Source organism: Myotis nattereri, assembly GCF_964212035.1.
Source record: "Myotis nattereri genome assembly, chromosome: 6".
Classification (NCBI taxonomy): domain Eukaryota; kingdom Metazoa; phylum Chordata; class Mammalia; order Chiroptera; family Vespertilionidae; genus Myotis; species Myotis nattereri.
The window spans coordinates 55,484,205-55,501,434 of record NC_138081.1 but is presented as its reverse complement, the minus strand read 5'-3'; the positions used below and the strand labels follow the sequence as shown (position 1 = coordinate 55,501,434).

Sequence of the window (17,230 nt, the reverse complement as noted above, 5' to 3'; positions counted from 1 at the left end):
AGGGAGAGAGATAGAGAATTAGAAACATAGATGAGAGAGAAACATCGATCAGCTGGCTCCTGCACATCTCCCACTGGGGATGTGCCCACAACCAAGGTACATGCCCTTGACCGGAATCAAACCTGGGACCTTTCAGTCCACAGGCCGATGCTCTATCCACTGAGCCAAACTGGTTTCGGCTGAAATCATTCTTATAGTCAACTGAGCAACCACCTACTGTTACCTATGTAAGTTAGTCCTTGATTACTGAGTCTTTAGATGAAGCATGGAAAAGGAGGGTGACAGTCATAACATAATATTAAAGAAGAGTGATATTTAGCTCTTAAAAGGATAATAAGTAATCCATACAGAATGTATTCTATATAGCTAAGAAAAACATAATAAAAATTTGAATGGCATTACCTATTTTATCATTACAACCTATTCTCTCTTACCCAAGAATCTTTGGAGGGTTTTCCTATCATGTACTTTGACATGAAACTTGGTGTCGTTTTCTGTCTGATTCCTGTTTAGGCCTTGTTAGATCCCATCTGATTAAAAAACATTTTTAGGTTAATTATATGCTTGTCTGGGCCTCTGGTCTCAGATTATGCATTTGAGCACCAACTGTGTTCCAGGAAATGTACTAGTCACTAGGAATAAAATGGTAAGTGAGACAGTCCATGCTTTACCCTCATAGTACTTATGTGTTAGTGGGGAGACCAGATCAAATAACCTCATAGAAGTAGTATAAAGATATATAGGACTTAAAATAGGGGAATATGACCCAGTTTTGAATGGAGGAAGACTTCTTAGATGACATTCCATTCAAACTAAGAGCTAAAAGAAGAGAAGAAATTAAATGAGTTTATAGAGGAAGGAATGGGTAATCTATATATATAAAAGCCTTAGCAACCATTATGACAGGTCGACCAAACGACCAGTCGACCGGTCGCTATGACAATGCACTGACAACCAGGGGAGCAGACGCTCAATGCAGGAGCTGCCCCCTGGTGGTCAGTGCATTCCCACAGCCAACCTCCCATGGCTGGCCAACTTCCTGTGGTCCCTTCCCCCCGGCCGGCCGGCCATGATTGGCCCTGATCGCCAGCCAGGCCAAGGGACCCCACCCGTGCACAAATTCATATGCCGGGCCTCTAGTGTGAGAATAATGTTTCAGGGAGAGGTAACAACATATACAAAGTACCTGAGGAAGAAGCAAGCATGGTCACTTCAAAGAACTGAAAGAAGGCTCAAGTGGCTGAAGTGGGGAAGATGAAGAGAGTAGTAGATAGTTATGGAGAGCAGATTGGAGGGGGGTGAAGTAGGAAGCAGGCAGGCTAATCAGAGGCTAGGATAATGATTAACATAGAAGATGATGGGAGCTTGGACTAGGATGATAGCAGCCAAAATGAAAAAAAGAAGATGGAGGCATCTGGCTTCAAATCCTGATTCTACCACTTAATCTCTCTAAGCTTCCCTTTTCTTATCTGTGTAATAGAGATAATCCTATGTAATAAAAGCCTAATATGCTAAATGTCCGGTGGCCCATTCGGCCGTTCAACCAATCTACACTAATAAAAGAGAAAAATGGTAATTGGCGTACGGCAATACCGTTTTCATTGGGTAATCAGGGCTATATGCAAATTAACTGCCAACTAAGATTGGCAGTTAACTGCCAACAAGATGGCGGTTAATTTGCATACGTAGGCACAATGCAGGGAGGCGAAAGGGAAAGCAGGAAGAAGCCCCCTGCCACTGACAGTGATCAGAAACCCAGGGGGGAGCTAAGAGCCATGATCGGAGAATCAGGCGCCTTTGCCGCCCTGGACAGTGATAGCAGGAAGTAGGGGTGGAGCCAGCGATGGGAGCTGGGCACGGTCGAAGCTGGCAGTCCCAGGAGCTAGGGGTCCCTTGCCTGGGCCTAAAGCGAAGCCCATGATCGCGGCGCCCCCCGCTGCCACTGCGGGTCCCCGCTGCCCGGGCCGGACGCCTCAGCCAGAGGCGTTAGGCCTGGGCAAGGGCGGAGCCTGCAACCACGGGGAGCTGGGGGTCCCCTGCCCAGGCCTGACACCTCTGCCGGAGGCCTCAGGCCTGGTCAAGGGGCCGATCCAGTGATTGGTGATCGGAGGGTGATGAGGGTCAACTCCTCTGGCCAAGGCATCAGGCCTGGGTGGGGGGCGGAGCCAGGGATTGGGGGGATATGATGGTCCCCTTGCCCAGGCCTGAAGCCTGGGTCAGAGGCGTCAGGCTTGGGCGGGGGGTGGAGCAAGCGATCAGAGGGAGATGGGGGTCCCCTGCCCAGGCATGATTCCTGGGCCAGAGGTCTCAGGCCTGGGCGGGGGCCAGAGCCAGTGATCGAGGGGAGATGGGGGTCCCCTGTCCAAGCCTGACACTTCTGGCGGAGGCGTCAGGCCTGGGCAAGGGGCCGATCAGGTGATCGGAGGGTGATGGGGGTCAACGCCTGAGGGCTCCCAGTATGTGAGAGGGGGCAGACTGGGCTGAGGGACACTCTCTCCCCCACCCCCGCCCCACACCCAGTGCACGAATTTCGTGCACCGGGCCCCTAGTCAAAGCATAATATGCTAATGATAGCTAAGGCTGCTCAACCTCTCACTATGATGTGCACTGACCACCGGGGGCAGATGCTCCAACTGGTAGGTTAGGGTGCTGCTGGGGTCCAGCTGATCAGGACTGAGTGAGATGGGCTGAACATGCCCTGGAACCCTCCCGTGATCCCTTCCCAGCTGGCCAACCTTCTGCGTCCCTCCCCAACCCCGATCGTGCACCAGTGGCCTGGCTTGCACCCTCTCACAATCTGGGACCCCTTGGGGGAAGTTGGAGAGCCGGTTTCTGACCAATGGCAAATGACTGGTTGCTATGACATGCACTGACCACCAGGGGGGCAGATGCTCAATGCAGGAGCTGCCACCTGGTGGTCAGTGCATTCCCACAGGGGGAGCGCTGCTCAGCCAGAAACCAGGCTCACAGCTGGTGAGTGCAGCGGCAGTGGTGGGAGCCTCTCCTGCTTCCACGACAGCGCTAAGGATGTCCGACTGACGCGGGGAGCAGGCCTAAGCTATCAGTTGGACATCCTCCGAGGGCTCCTGGACTGTGAGAGGGGGCAGGCTGGGATGAGGGGGACCCCTCTCCCCCGAGTGCAGAATTTCATGCACCAAGCCTCCTAGTGAGATAATAATAGTAGTATGTACCTTGTAAAGTTGCCGGGAAGATTAGGTGAAATGATCTGACATATGTTGAATTCTTAAATAGTAACAACATTTAGTAAGTACTCAATAAATGGTTATTGCTACCACTACTATTACTACTATTATTATTATTAAACTAGAGGCCCGGTGCATGGGGAGGCATGGCCTGCGGGGAGCGGCCCATTGTGGGAGTGCCACTCATCCTGGTCAGCCAAGTGTTGCTTTCACTGTGAAAGTGCACTGACCACCAGGGGGCAGCTCCTGCGTTGAGCGTCTGCCCCCTGGTGGTCAGTGCACATCATAGTGACTGGTCAACCAGTCGTTCTGGTTGTTCCACCGTTCGGTTGCTGGGCTTTTATTACATAGACTGTGACCCAGAAAGCCAAGTTATGTGGTTTCATTTTCAGTGTAACTTACTTCAAAAGCAAATTAATTGTTTCATCTGTGAATAAAATGTATTTTAAGCAGTGTGATTATAAGGAAACTTGGTTTTGAAGCATCAAAAATGAGCAATACATGTATTTCGAATCTAATAAATTATAAATTAGAATATCTTTGTACATATTATACTCACGTTACACTTTTAAAACCAGCAGTTTTTGCCTGGCTCTTCATTTTGACCTCTTAGATACCCTTGGACAAGACCGTACAGTACTTCTCGAACCACTGTAGACAGCAGTGAGATGAAAACCTTCCTGGCCCTGGCTCACAGGTGGTGGGATGAGCAAGGAGTATATGCACCTCTTCATTCTATGAATGACCTGAGGGTGCCATTTATTAGGTAATGTTACCGAAATTCTAAGTCTTTTAACATGCAAGTCCTTTTAATAATTCATCTTCTTTTTGGTTCATTTTTCTCTTGGTTTATACCTAGGTTAAAAAATGCTGTATTTTAAGTTCACTTTAGAAATTAGGGAGATTCTCTTCAATGTCCATTGTTTGAAACCATTAATTTTTTATAACATCCAAGTTCTAGACTGCTTTTGTAAATTAACTTGAAGCATGTTTGGACATTATCTGCTTAATTAGAATTAAATCCTTATGAAAAGAAACTAGCATCCTATGGCATCAAGATCATTGTACAACAACTTTGACCTTTAGGCAGTTCTGATGAAGGGAGTGCTGCTGAGATAGTCCAAGTCAACAAATATTTATTAAGAACTTACCTTGTGTAGAGCTGGGGGCTAGACACTGTAAAAGCTACTAAGACATTCATCATTTGAAACATAGTCCACGTACTTCAGGAACTTAGAGTTTGCTGTCAGAAGTAAAGGCCAGGGTTCATTAGACTCCATTTATAAAGAAATTGTTCATTCATTTATTTGTTCATTAAACATTTTTGAGCAGCCGAGATGGGCATGGCACTGTGATAGACACAGAATGTCAGACTCACACTGCCCTCAGGGACTTGATTGGTTTTTGCTGGTTCATCAGTGCAGCACAAAGGGAAATGTGGGCATCTTTATATTATTACTGAATTTTTGTAAACACTAAGGCAGGGAGAAGCAAAATGTCATTCTTTAGTTTAGATCAGAGGTTCTCAAAAGTGTAGGCCCTGGACTAGCAACATCAGTATCACCTGGGAACTTGTTAGAAAAGCAAAATTCTCAGGTCTCACCTTGGACCTATTGCTTTGGTTGCGGGGATGGATCAGCTGACTGTGTTTGAGCAACCTTTCAGATAATTTTCATATATTCTCAGCTTGAGAACTACTGTATTCAGACTACCATGACACTGTCATTTAGACCATTCTAAAAAAGATCACCCAGGGTAGTGCAAGTTATGGTTAGAAGTTTAGATTTTATTCTGAGCATAATTAAAAACCATCAAAGGGGAACGATATGATTAAAATTATGGTGTAAGGTAGTCATTTGGGTGATGTGTGAAGAATGGATTGGATTTCATTTGAAATGGGTCCTTTCAATATGTTATAACATTCTGAAGTTATCTATTTGACCACTATCAAGATTATTCTTAGGAGTCAATTAATTTTAATAGCAATAAAAGATATCCTAAGGTATCTTTATTATATATAACACAACTTAAAAGTTTAGTTTTCAATACTGTTAGGTATATATCTATCAGTGTGTGTGTGTGTGTGTGTGTGTGTGTGTGCGCGCGCGCGCGTGTGCGCGCAAAGTGTATGCATGTGCTTATGTTTGCATATGTGGTAAAGTATGACTAAGTATGATAATAAAAGTATTACTATGGTGATCTTAGAATTAAGTTTATCTGATTTGGATGCCTGTTTACATGATCATGAAAACACCATTAAGTTAGAAGATTAAAAGAGAATTTAGAAAGGAATATAGGCAAATTCTGAAAATATAGATTTCCAATCTGCTTTTTCTAAGCCCTGTAAATAACCTATATGTTGCAGATATGAAATGGATGTAGCAAGTACTGACAATGTAGTAAATGGGTGACAGGATCTCTCAAGCAAATAAATTAGGTTAATCTAAACTAGATTATTTTAAAAGTTTTTCTTTAGGTCATGACTAAACTAACAATTAAGTCATAATTATTGCTATACTAGGGGCCCAGTGCACAAAATACATGTGCTGCCGGCTGGGTACTCCCTCCCTTCCCCTGGCTGGCCCTGCCCCCTGGTCAGACTCCCAGGAAACTCCCGGTGGAGGGGACAATTTGCATACTATGCTATTATGTAGGATTATTTCAAGAACTTTACTTTAAACCTCCTGCTTTTGATTATTTAAAATATCTTATAAATTAGCTCAGGCTGTACTGCTCAGTGGTTGGGCATCGACCAATGAACCAAGAGGTCCTCAGTTCGATTCCTGGTGGGAGGAGGGTGCGTGTAGGAGGCAGCCAGTCAATGTCTCTCTCTTATCAAGGTTTTATCTCTCTATCCCTCTTCCTTCCTCTCTCTTAAAAAAATCCAATAAAGCTATAGTAAAACAAAAACAAAAATATCTTGTAAATTAAACATAGTTATTTAATTCTGAAAATAAAAGACCTGTTTACCCAAAAAATGAATTATCCATTTTAAAATGAGAATTTAATATTTCATTGAAAAAATGTACACTTTTAAGATTTAATTGATAAAAATCAATAACTTTTGTATGTTTTGAATTTTTTAAAAAGAGACAATCTTTTAAAAACAATTGCTAATCACCAGCCAGGAAAACCTTTGTCTGGGATGAAGATTCTTGATGTTGGCTGTGGTGGTGGATTGTTAACTGAAGTAAGTGATTTTACAACATTTTCTTAAAAATATAAAAATTTCAGAAAATTATAGTGAGGATTTTTTTTTTTTCCACAGAATAGCTTTGGAAATTTTGGTGTCTCTTCTATCCCAAGAGATTAGGCAATTTCCACTGCTTAGGTGCTATGATAAGCCGTCCTTTCCGCTTCCATATTAAAACCTAACAGAGTTTTGCTTGCTTGTAGGGCTCTTCCCTTCTCGAGTGCTTTAGAGTACTTGGAAGAATACTCATCCTCTCTGTGAAGATTTGCTTTAGCTTATAGTAAATTTATGCACTGTAGCTTTATTTTGTATTCTATCAATGCTGCATCATAATCTGATCTCTGAAAGATATTTTAAGCAATAGTATAGGATATAAATCTAAGTGAAGGATCAGTGGGATGTGATCTGTCGAGGCCCATAACAGCAAGTTGAGAGTGAGCCTGACAGAGGCCTTTGATGCATAGCTAAGTTCCATATGCATAGAAAACATGTTCTTCAGGTGGCAGTGGGCTGGTCTCTCTGACATCAATTATAAAATTTCAGGAAATGTAAAGTATGTGAAAATACATCCCTTAGGACAGACCCAAAGACTGAGAAACAGCGATCAGGCTATCAATCCCCAGAAGGAAAGTAGGGGAGGGCGGGGGTAAGGGGAAGAGATCCACCGAAGGACTTGTATACATGTATATAAGCCAAACCAATGGACATGGACAACAGGGGGGTGGGAGCATGAGTGTGTGTGTGTGTGTGGGGAGGTTGGGGGTTAAAGGGGGGGGGTGAGGACACATTTGTAATACCTTAACTAATAATAATAAAAAATAAATAAAAAAAGAAAATACATCCCTTAGACTCAAGAATAGGTGGTGTATCAAGTTATAAATGAGTAAGATTTTACTGTATGTATTCTGTAATCTTCTCTGTGTGTTAGTGCAGATCTTATATCTCTAAAGTTAAAATAATTTGATTTATACTTTTAACTTATTGACTGAAGAGTTGTAAAAGCTATACAAGTTTTGATAAATATTAAGGCTGTGTTTAAAAGTGAGCATTTCATGGGAAGTGATTGAATATAAAAGTTGAAAGAAGACAGCTTTGAAGAATCATTTCTAGTCAGTCACGGAAAAAAGCTATCAAGAAAAAATTGTTTCTTAGGCAATTTGAATATCAGACAGTTTTGCTGTTTTTATAATATGTTCCATTTATTGCACTTTAAATATATCAGTACTGTATTGTGTGCATGTTAAATGTACCTAGAAAATACAGATGATTTTTTCACTATTTGAAAGTAGTTCTTCATGAGTTTTATGTTGTGATTATTGTTCTCATGTTTAAGCTTTTTATTATGGAAATTTTCAAACGTGTGTAAACTAAAGAAAATAGCATAATGAATTTCCATGTTCCCATAAAAAATCTCCAATATTTATCCCCTCGTGGTTAATCTTGTTGCCTTTTTGATAAGCTTTTTATTGCTAACATTGTTCCGTTTTCTTCCTGAGGGTAACTTTTTTTTTTTATACCATCAGCCTCTAGGGCGGCTTGGGGCTTCAGTTATTGGAATTGATCCTGTGGCTGAGAACATTAAAACAGCACAGCGCCATAAATCGTTTGATCCAGTCCTGGATCAGAGGGTGGAATACAGAGTGTGTTCCCTGGAAGAGATTGTGGAAGAGACTGCAGAAACATTTGATGCTGTCATAGCTTCTGAAGTTGTAGAGCATGTGATTGACCTAGAAACATTTATACAGTGCTGCTATCAAGTGTTAAAAGTAAGACTTGCAGAGTTTACTTGTTTGATTGTGCTTTTCAGTGTGTATATGTATCCATAGCAATAAGGGCTGTATAATACTTGAAACCAGGAAACCAGAACCAGGGGCAGTGTCTCTGCGGGAGATTACTCCTGCCTCTCAGCCTGCCCTCAATACCAGGGTTTTCCAGATCCAGTGTCTTGATGTCCAGGGAGCTTGAACAATGTTGGTGCTGAACATTATAATACAACCAGTAGATTTATAGTGATATTTTTCCATTGATATAGCCTAGTTAAATACCTAATAGACATTGAATGACAATTACTAAAAAGTTTGTTTGGATTAACATTTAAAATCAATAAAAATCATTATCAGCATAAATTGACTTAGCGTTTGTTAAGCAGTCTATATGTGATATGTTCAAGTTTTTCAGCTTCTAAAAGAATACTTCATGCGTAAGACCTTCCTTGATCTGACCTGTAACTATGTTAGGAAGGTAAGGCAGGCATTGTTATGGCCTCCTTTGACCAGTGAAGATCAGAATTTGGGAGATGTCAAAGGTCATTATATCTTTAAGTCAAAGGTCATTAGGTGCTGAAATCCAATTTAAAGCTACATCTTTTGATTCCAAATCCGGTTTTTCCCATTACATTATTATTGTTTTATAATTCTCCACAGCCTTAGTCCTCTGAAAATGATTCCAAATTTTCTTTTAATAAATTTCCCGAAAATATTATTATTATTATATTATTTTTATTATTATTATATTGACTCTGTTATATATGTATTCTGGAGGTAACACCCTGAGGTCAAGAGCTAAAAGAATGCAATGCTTAGTTTTAGCCCTTACCTAAATAGAGCTTTTTAAAAATGGTTTTTCTTTTGAATAATTTTAGATTTATAGAAGAATTGCAGAAATAGTAAAGTGTTCCCATATACATTTTACCCAGTTTCCCTTATTTTTAGCAATTCCCACCCCCACCCCCCAGCTCTATTAAGATATAATCAACATATACTAAATGCTTCTTAAGAATATATTTTAGGATACTGGAGTTTTACAGAGAAAAGTTACAATGTGTGATGAAATAGTGTTTGGTATTTCAGTTTTTCATTCAAATGGACTGGGCAATATTTCAGGGCCTTCTTTTTTCTATTTTTTTTTAAATATATTTTATTGATTTTTCACAGAGAGGAAGGGAGAGAGATAGAAAGTTAGAAACATCGATGAGAGAGAAACATCGATCAGCTGCCTCCTGCACATCTCCCACTGGGGATGTGCCCACAACCCATGTACATGCCCTTGACCGGAATCGAACCCGGGACCCTTCAGTCCACAGGCTGACGCTCTATCCACTGAGCCAAACCGGTTTCGGCATCTTTTTTCTATTTTTGGTTTGGGATGGTATTTGCGATATATTTTCTTTCTTTCTCCTATACATGTACATATGAGGTGGGGCAAAAGTGGATTTACAGTTGTGAGTTTGCAAAACACAGAGTTTATTATTGGATTATTATTTATTAATCATTGGCATTATTTTTCACATATCAACAACTATAAACCTACCTTCACTCCCCCCCGCCCCTATATAGTTATATGATTATTTTGGAGAGACTCTTTGGCATGTTATGCTCACCAGGCTAATGAGAATGCATAAAAGAGGAAGGAAATGGTAATGTCCTTGCTATTTGTGGGAACAAATAAAGAAAACACTATCAATGTAGTCACTAAAATATGGCAGACTGGACAGCTTTGTTAATGGCTTGTATTTATCTAAAGTGCTTATCTTGATCTCTTCATATTCTTTATACCAGCAATTTTTAACCATTTTCATCTCATGGCACACATACACTAACTACTAAAATTCTGTGGTGCACCAGAAAATACATTTTTTTGCTGATCTGACAAAAACAAAAAAGGGATAATTTGGATTAATTCATACCAGATGGCTCTTGTGTTGCTGTTGTCATTTTTCTATTTGACAACCTAAGGGAAAAGAGGTCAGTCCCTCTGACTAAATAGTCAGGAATTGCATGTTTTAAAAATTCTTGCAGCACACCAGTTGAAAATCACTGCTTAATACTAATGAAAGAAAATAAAAAGGAAATATTTTCAAGCCTTAATCATTAATGTTCTTTTCAAAGAACAGTTACTGGCGTTGACTGCCTGCACAAGATGTGGAGCTGTATGCTGTACCAAACAAATTAGGTAGAATCCGCACCTGGAGAGAAAGCAGTATTGACACGTTAAAACATAAATGTGGACATGTAACAAGGAAGAGCAGCCTGATCTCATTTCTATATTTTTATTATTAAGTAGTTGATATACACAAAGCAATCCTATATAATAAAGAGGCAATATGCAAATTGACCATCACTCCAACACACAAGATGGCCGCCCCCATGTGGACACAAGATGGCCAGCAGGGAAGGGCAGTTGGGGGCAATCAGGCTTGCAGGGGAGAGCAGTTTGGGGTGACCAGGCCTGCAGAGGAGGGCATTTGCGGGGGTGGGGGGGGGTGGGGATCCAGGCCTGCAGGGAAGGGCAGTTGGGAGGGATCAGGCCTGCAAGGGAGGGCAGTTGGGGGCAGTCAGGCCTGCAGGAAAGGGCATTTGGGGGGGACCAGGCCTTCAGGGGAGGGCAGTTAGGGGTGACCAGGCCAGCAGGAAGGCAGTTAGGCGTCGATCAGGCTGGCAGGGAAGTGGTTAGGGGGTGATCAGGCTGGCAGGCAGAAGCAGTTAGGGGCAATCAGGCAGACACGCAGGCAAGCGGTTGGGAGCCAGCAGTCCCAGATTGGAGAGGGTGCATGCTGGGCTGAGGGACACCCCCACCCCCAATGCACGATTTTTAGGCCTCTAGTGTATCCTATATAATAAAAGAATAATATGCAAATTGACCCTAACAGCAGAATGACTGGGAATGACTGGTCACTATGACACACACTGACCACCAGGGGGCAGACACTCAATGCAGGAGCTGCCCCCTGGTGGTCAGGGTGCTCCCACAGGGGGAGCTCTGCTCAGCCACAAGCCAGGCTGACGACTGCCAGCACAGCAGTGGTGGTGGGAGCCTCTCCTGCCTCCTCAGCAGCGCTAAGAATGTCCGACTACAGCTTAGGCCTGCTCCCCGCTGGCAAGTGGACATCCCCCGAGGGCTCCTGGGCTGCCAGAGGGATGTCTGACTGCCAGCTTAAGCCCGATCCCCCGGGGAGCAGGCCTCAGCCAGCAGGTGGACATCCCCCGAGGGGTCCCAGACTGCGAGAAGGCACAGGCCGGGCTGAGGGACCCCCACGAGTGCACAAATTTTTGTGCACCAGGCCTCTAGTATAATATAAACATAAATCATAGTAATGTATGGTTTTAAGAGTTATAAACACTGTTGCATAAACTCAGTGAGTATATCGGCAGTGGACTGCCTTTATTAATGAATTTCCCAAGAGAAAAAAAAAATACTATATTAGTAAATTATATTCTATTCATGCTTGTGTATCTTAACTGCACTTAAATTACTTGGAAGGGCCCTGGCTGGCTAGGTTCAGTGGTTAGAGTATTGGCCTGCTCACTGAACCAGTCAAGGGCACATACTTGGGTTGCAGGTTTGATCCCCATGTGGGGGAGGCAACCAATCGATATGTCTCTCTCACATCAATGTTTCTCTCTCTCTCCCTCCCTCCCTCCCTTCCACTCTCTCTGAATAGCAAAGGAAAAAATAACCTCGGGTGAGGATTAACAACAACAGCAGAAAATTACTATTTGGAAGAAAGGAAGAGGGTGGGAGAAGGGAAGCCTTTACCTAATTGATGTTCCTGACATTTAAAATTTTATTTCTCTCTATTTTTTAGCCTGGTGGTTCTTTATTTATTACTACAATCAACAAAACACAGCTATCCTATGCCTTGGGAATTGTTTTTTCAGAGCAAATTGCAGGTATTGTACCAAAAGGCACTCATACGTGGGAGAAGTTTGTTTCACCTGAAAAGCTAGAGAGCATTCTGGAGTCAAGTAAGTATTAAGAATTTTTCCAGTTAAGAATTTTCAAGGCCTAGCTGAACGCTTAATGTACCTATAATTAATAATCACACAGCCTAGCACTTAAATAGGCCACAGTTCTTTGGATGTTGGTTTCATCTCAACTAGATCATAAACTCCTCGAAGTTAGGATTAAGTATTAGATACCATTCTCTCTCACCTGTGGCACCTAACCCAGGGCCAAGCAAATCATAGGTGATCAGTGAATACCTTTTAGCTGTTTAGTCCTCACATATTTAAGGATGAGGTACAAATGTCTGTTACTTACACATCCTCAGTTTGTCCTGTTGAGGCCCTTGTATTAGCTTATCATACATATTATTTTTCCTGATTCCCCTATACTCAGATATATATATATATATATATATATATATATATATATATATATATATATATATATATTTTAAATTTATATATATATATAATTTTTTTTTAATTTTTAAAAATATTTTTATTGATTTCAGAGAGGAAGGGAGAGGGAGAGAGAGATAGAAACATCAATGATGAGAGAGAATCATTGATTGGCTGCCTCCTGCATGCCCCCTACATGGGGATCGAGCACACAACCCGGGCATGTGCCCTGACCAGGAATCGAACCAGTGACCTGATTCATAGGTCATTGCTCAACCACTGACTCACACTGGCTAGGCACTCAGATATATTTTGAACTTCCTTGCCAAGTTTTATGTATTTTATGCTTTTTTTTTAAATATATTTTATTGATTTTTTACAGATAGGAAGGGAGAGAGATAGAGAGTTAGAAACATAGATGAGAGAGAAACATCGATCAGCTGCCTCCTGCACATCCCCTACTAGGGATATGCCCGCAACCCAGGTACATGCCCTTGACCGGAATCGAACCTGGGACCTTTCAGTCCGCAGGCCGACGCTCTATCCACTGAGCCAAGCCGGTTTCGGCTAGTTTATGCTTCTTATAGCATGCCTTATATTATAGTTATTTTGGTGTTTTTCAGCCCCTTTCTGGCCATCAGTTCCTTGAAGTCAGACTATGTCTCTTTTTTGTACTCCCTGCAATGCCTAGCTCTGCTTTACTCATCGTGAACATTGGACTTACATGTTAGATTCCTGTCAAGTAATAATATTTATCAGTTCATTTATTTGGCAGTTGATATTCCTGTTAAGTACCTAGACTCATGTATATCTCATGTTTTTTATTCATAAACAATATATCAATAAACTTGATTTTACTTGGAATATTATCAGTCCAATGCAATGTAGTAAGTTCTAAAGATTTCTGCAAGTAACCTTGTTGAAAACAGTAGAAAAAATATTTTAAAGATGCTTTATAGGAACAGTCACTTGTTGGCAGGTATGTATTTTCTAAAAACAGCTAATGTTTATTGAGTACTTACCAAATTCCAAGCGCTGTGCTACTTTATACACATATCTCATCTAATTCTGACAACTCTATGATATCTGTCTGTCCATGGGAGAAAACTGACATTGAGAAAGGTGAAATGAATTACCCAGGGTCATCTGTTAGGTGCCAGAGCTGGGGTCTGAAGCCAGGCAGTCGGCTTTGGAGTTTATGTTCTGTGCTGCAGTAAAGAGTGATCGGCACATGGTGACAAAGTGTTTTTGCCCGTTGAGTTAGACGTCCTTTTTTAGCATGGAGAGTTGTATGAGATTCGGCTCTTGAAAAGTAAATACTTATTAAATCTACTCTTTGTGATGTTTTTCAGATGGTCTGTCAGTTCAAACTGTGGCAGGAATGATCTACAACCCCTTCTCAGGCTGTTGGCATTGGAGTGGAAATACCAGCCTTAACTATGCTGCCCATGCTGTGAAGCAGGAGCACACAGTGCCGGCCGAGCTTGTTTTAAAGGGGGATACAGAAGAGCTCTGAGCTGATGCCGCCACCAGCCCAGCTGTGCACGACGAGCTGAAGAAGTGAATGTTTCCAAGGACTGTAAGAACATGGCTGAAAGCCTGATGTTTACAAAACAACAGATATATCATTTAAGTTTTGAGAGAGGGTTATGCAGAAAAGAAAATCAATAAAAAGGGCTAAAACCTTGGAAAAAGTTTTTGTTTCATCTAACAGCTATTTTCAAGGAATTATCCTATGGATAAAAAAGTTTTGTCCTGGTATTGTGTGATTTAGGAGTTTAGGTTCCTCAGCCTTTCTTAAATAAATAGGGTAGGCATAAATAGGAAATCACTCCATCTTGCAGATTATATATACTAGTGTATGTTTTCCAGCATGTGTGTGCATACATATGTGCTATAGTGTTTTAATTTAAAGGAATCGGTATTATCTGTGATGTTTGGGTTGTTTTTTGTTTGTTTGTTTGTTTGCTTTTGGTTTTAGTTGAAGGCAGTTATGCTTCTGACTGATGAAAACCAAATATAGTTTTGTACCACTTATATTTAAGAAGATAACATATTTTTCCCTTTAAATTTTAGTTTGTTGGAAAGCAAACTGACTAAGTATATGATTAAGGATTTGGATTTAAACATTAAAATCCAGAAGTTCAGGTTATACTGGACATACTTTCATATATTGTTCCATAAATGTTTTATGGTGCTTTTTTTTTTAATAGAAAGGATTTTTTAACTCAATTAAAAAATTCAGTTTTGGAAATTTCCTTTTTCAATTAATTTTTATAATTAAAGGGACGGACTTAAAATATATTTTTTTGCCTCTTGACCTATGTGAGTCCCTGGCTTTTTCTGAAGTCCATTGCTGGGTAAGCACTTTCATAGAGGGTGTTGGCCGAATGTGACAAACATGGATTGAACGCATGGGACCCACGTGGAAGGGCAGCTTTTACCGTCGAGCCTTTTCTCACTTTTAAGCTCATCTGTTTTCCATGTTCCTTTGTCAGTGTTTGTTGGATAGGGCTTCTTAGGCAAACACTTCAACCATCTTAGCTCATTTTCTTGTTCTCAGTGGCATTTCAAGGGAGGAAACTAAACTTTAAAGAATTAAGAGAGAAATTTTAACTTTAGTTGCTAATGTCTAATTAGGGCACTAAAAATTAGGAGCTCCCATTGGCCTGCTTTTAACAGTTTGATTCTGAGCCTGAATTCTTGTAGTTTTATTATAAAAAAAAAAAAAAAAAAGCTTCCTGCTTCTGGCTGTAGGGGGAAAAATGTTGATATTAAAGATTAATCTAAGAAGCTTTGCGCAGTGGCAGTATCGTAGCCAATGAGGTTTATCCGAGGTGCGATTATTGCCAATTGAAAGATTTATCTAAGAAATGTAATGGATTGATTAAACTCAAACAAAGCGCATTTATTTTAGAAAGAAAGCTCGAACTTGCAGCTATTAAAAGTGTGTATTAAGCCGAAACCGGTTTGGCTCAGTGGATAGAGCGTCGGCCTGCGGACTGAGGGGTCCCAGGTTCGATTCCGGTCAAGGGCATGTACCTGGGTTGCGGGCACATCCCCGATGGGGGATGTGCAAGAGGCAGCTGATCGATGTTTCTCTCTCATCGATGTTTCTAACTCTCTCTATCTCTCTCCCTTCCTCTCTGTGAAAAATCAATAAAATATATTTTAAAAAAAAAAATTAAAAAAAAAAAAAGTGTGTATTAAATCCTGAAAGTTCAGGATGACCCAGTAATAGCTACTTCTGTGTTTCACTTGACTTCCAATGGAATGAGCATATGAAAATTTTGTGCCTCTATTTATAATCTAATTTCATCTTTCAGGCCAATTTTAGCCAAATTCCAGGGGAAATAGGTTCAAAAAGACACTACACGTTTTTGAAAATGCATATTTGTAGAGTAAGAATTGCCCAGCTGGAAAACTATAATTTTGAGAACCACCTGCTTTTGAAAAGTAGTAATATAACAATTAGGGCAAGGGTGGGGAGTTTAATTTGCAAACTTTCTGTAGGAATTCTGGGTTCATGAGAATCCCTTGCAAGAAATAATGGTGGAAACTTTGTGACTGATAGTCCAGCAAAAAAAAAGACTGCACTGTCTTAGAATGGAAAAGGACAAGGCTGGAGAGAGCAAGAAGGGGAACTTACCCAGGATCTTGGTTTGGATTGAGAGGAACAGCTGCAGGAAGCTGGGCAAGGACCTGGACCACCTGGTGCTTGTGAAGGCAGTCAGATTGGTCAGTGCAGTTATAATGGTAAAAACTGCTACACCATTTGAGGTTGGCTCAAAGGGCTATGAGTGCTAGGACAGCAAAGCTTTCAGCACTTAGAAGTAGCAATGAATGATGCAAGGAAAGATCCCATGGTAAGGCAGGTGGTGACAAGAGAGAAGTCAAGTGGTGTAGCTGTTTCCATAACTTCCATAAGGAACAACAGGGCCCTGCACTCAGCACATAAAAGCAAGCCTCCCATAGAACCTGGAGGAGCCTTCTGGAAGCAGGATTCTAGAAACTAGCCTGGTTAGGAGCCTAGAATAGAAATCAATTGGAGTTGTTACTGAAGCTCTGATTTTTCCCACAGTTGCTATATTCTGAGAAAAATATGTTATGCAGGCATGTAAAATATTGCTATATTTGTGTGTTCTATATTTTTTCTGAAGACAAAACATCACCCCCCCCAAATTATCTTAATTCTTTTATTTCATATCTAGAAGTTTACATGAGGTGCTAGAAATGTTGTCACATTCTTTATCCCCTAAATCAGTGGTCGGCAAACTCATTAGTCAACAGAGCCAAATAGCAACAGTACTTCTTCAAAATAGACTCGCCCAGGCCGAAAACCGACTTCTGCGCATGGGCCACGAAGTTTCAGTCGCACTGTACGTGCGCGCCCGCACGTGGTATTTTGTGGAAGAGCCACACTCAAGGGGCCAATGAGCCGCAGTTTGCCGACCAGGGCCCTAAATCATGCCCATGTGTTCTCATGAAAATGTCAGTAACTTTGCAGCTGTGATCTTAGGATACTTCCTACATTTTGTTGATCATGTTTGGATTTGGAAAATGGGTGCCATTTGGATAGTAAGGTTGACGATTTTGTTTTAATTTGGTTATGATTTGTTAACATTTTGTGGATAAGCTTGAGACTCCACAAAGAATCATTCTTTGTAATTGTACTGCTTTAGATAATTTGTTAGCGATGTTCCTATTGTTGT

General features: G+C 41.2%; 1 protein-coding gene across 1 annotated transcript in view; it reads left to right on the top strand.

Annotated features, from left to right (window-relative positions):
* Positions 1–15,236, top strand: part of COQ3 (coenzyme Q3, methyltransferase) — a gene marked incomplete at its 5' end in the record, with an annotated part of 29,695 nt that extends 14,459 nt beyond the window's left edge. The window contains 5 exons of the mRNA XM_081094194.1: positions 3,817–3,969; positions 6,294–6,393; positions 7,920–8,162; positions 11,981–12,140; positions 13,871–15,236. Coding sequence (XP_080950320.1) covers positions 3,817–3,969; positions 6,294–6,393; positions 7,920–8,162; positions 11,981–12,140; positions 13,871–14,034 — 820 coding nt within the window. The 3' untranslated portion in view covers positions 14,035–15,236. The remainder of the gene's footprint in view (positions 1–3,816; positions 3,970–6,293; positions 6,394–7,919; positions 8,163–11,980; positions 12,141–13,870) is intronic.
* Between the last annotated feature and the right edge of the window lie 1,994 nt (positions 15,237–17,230).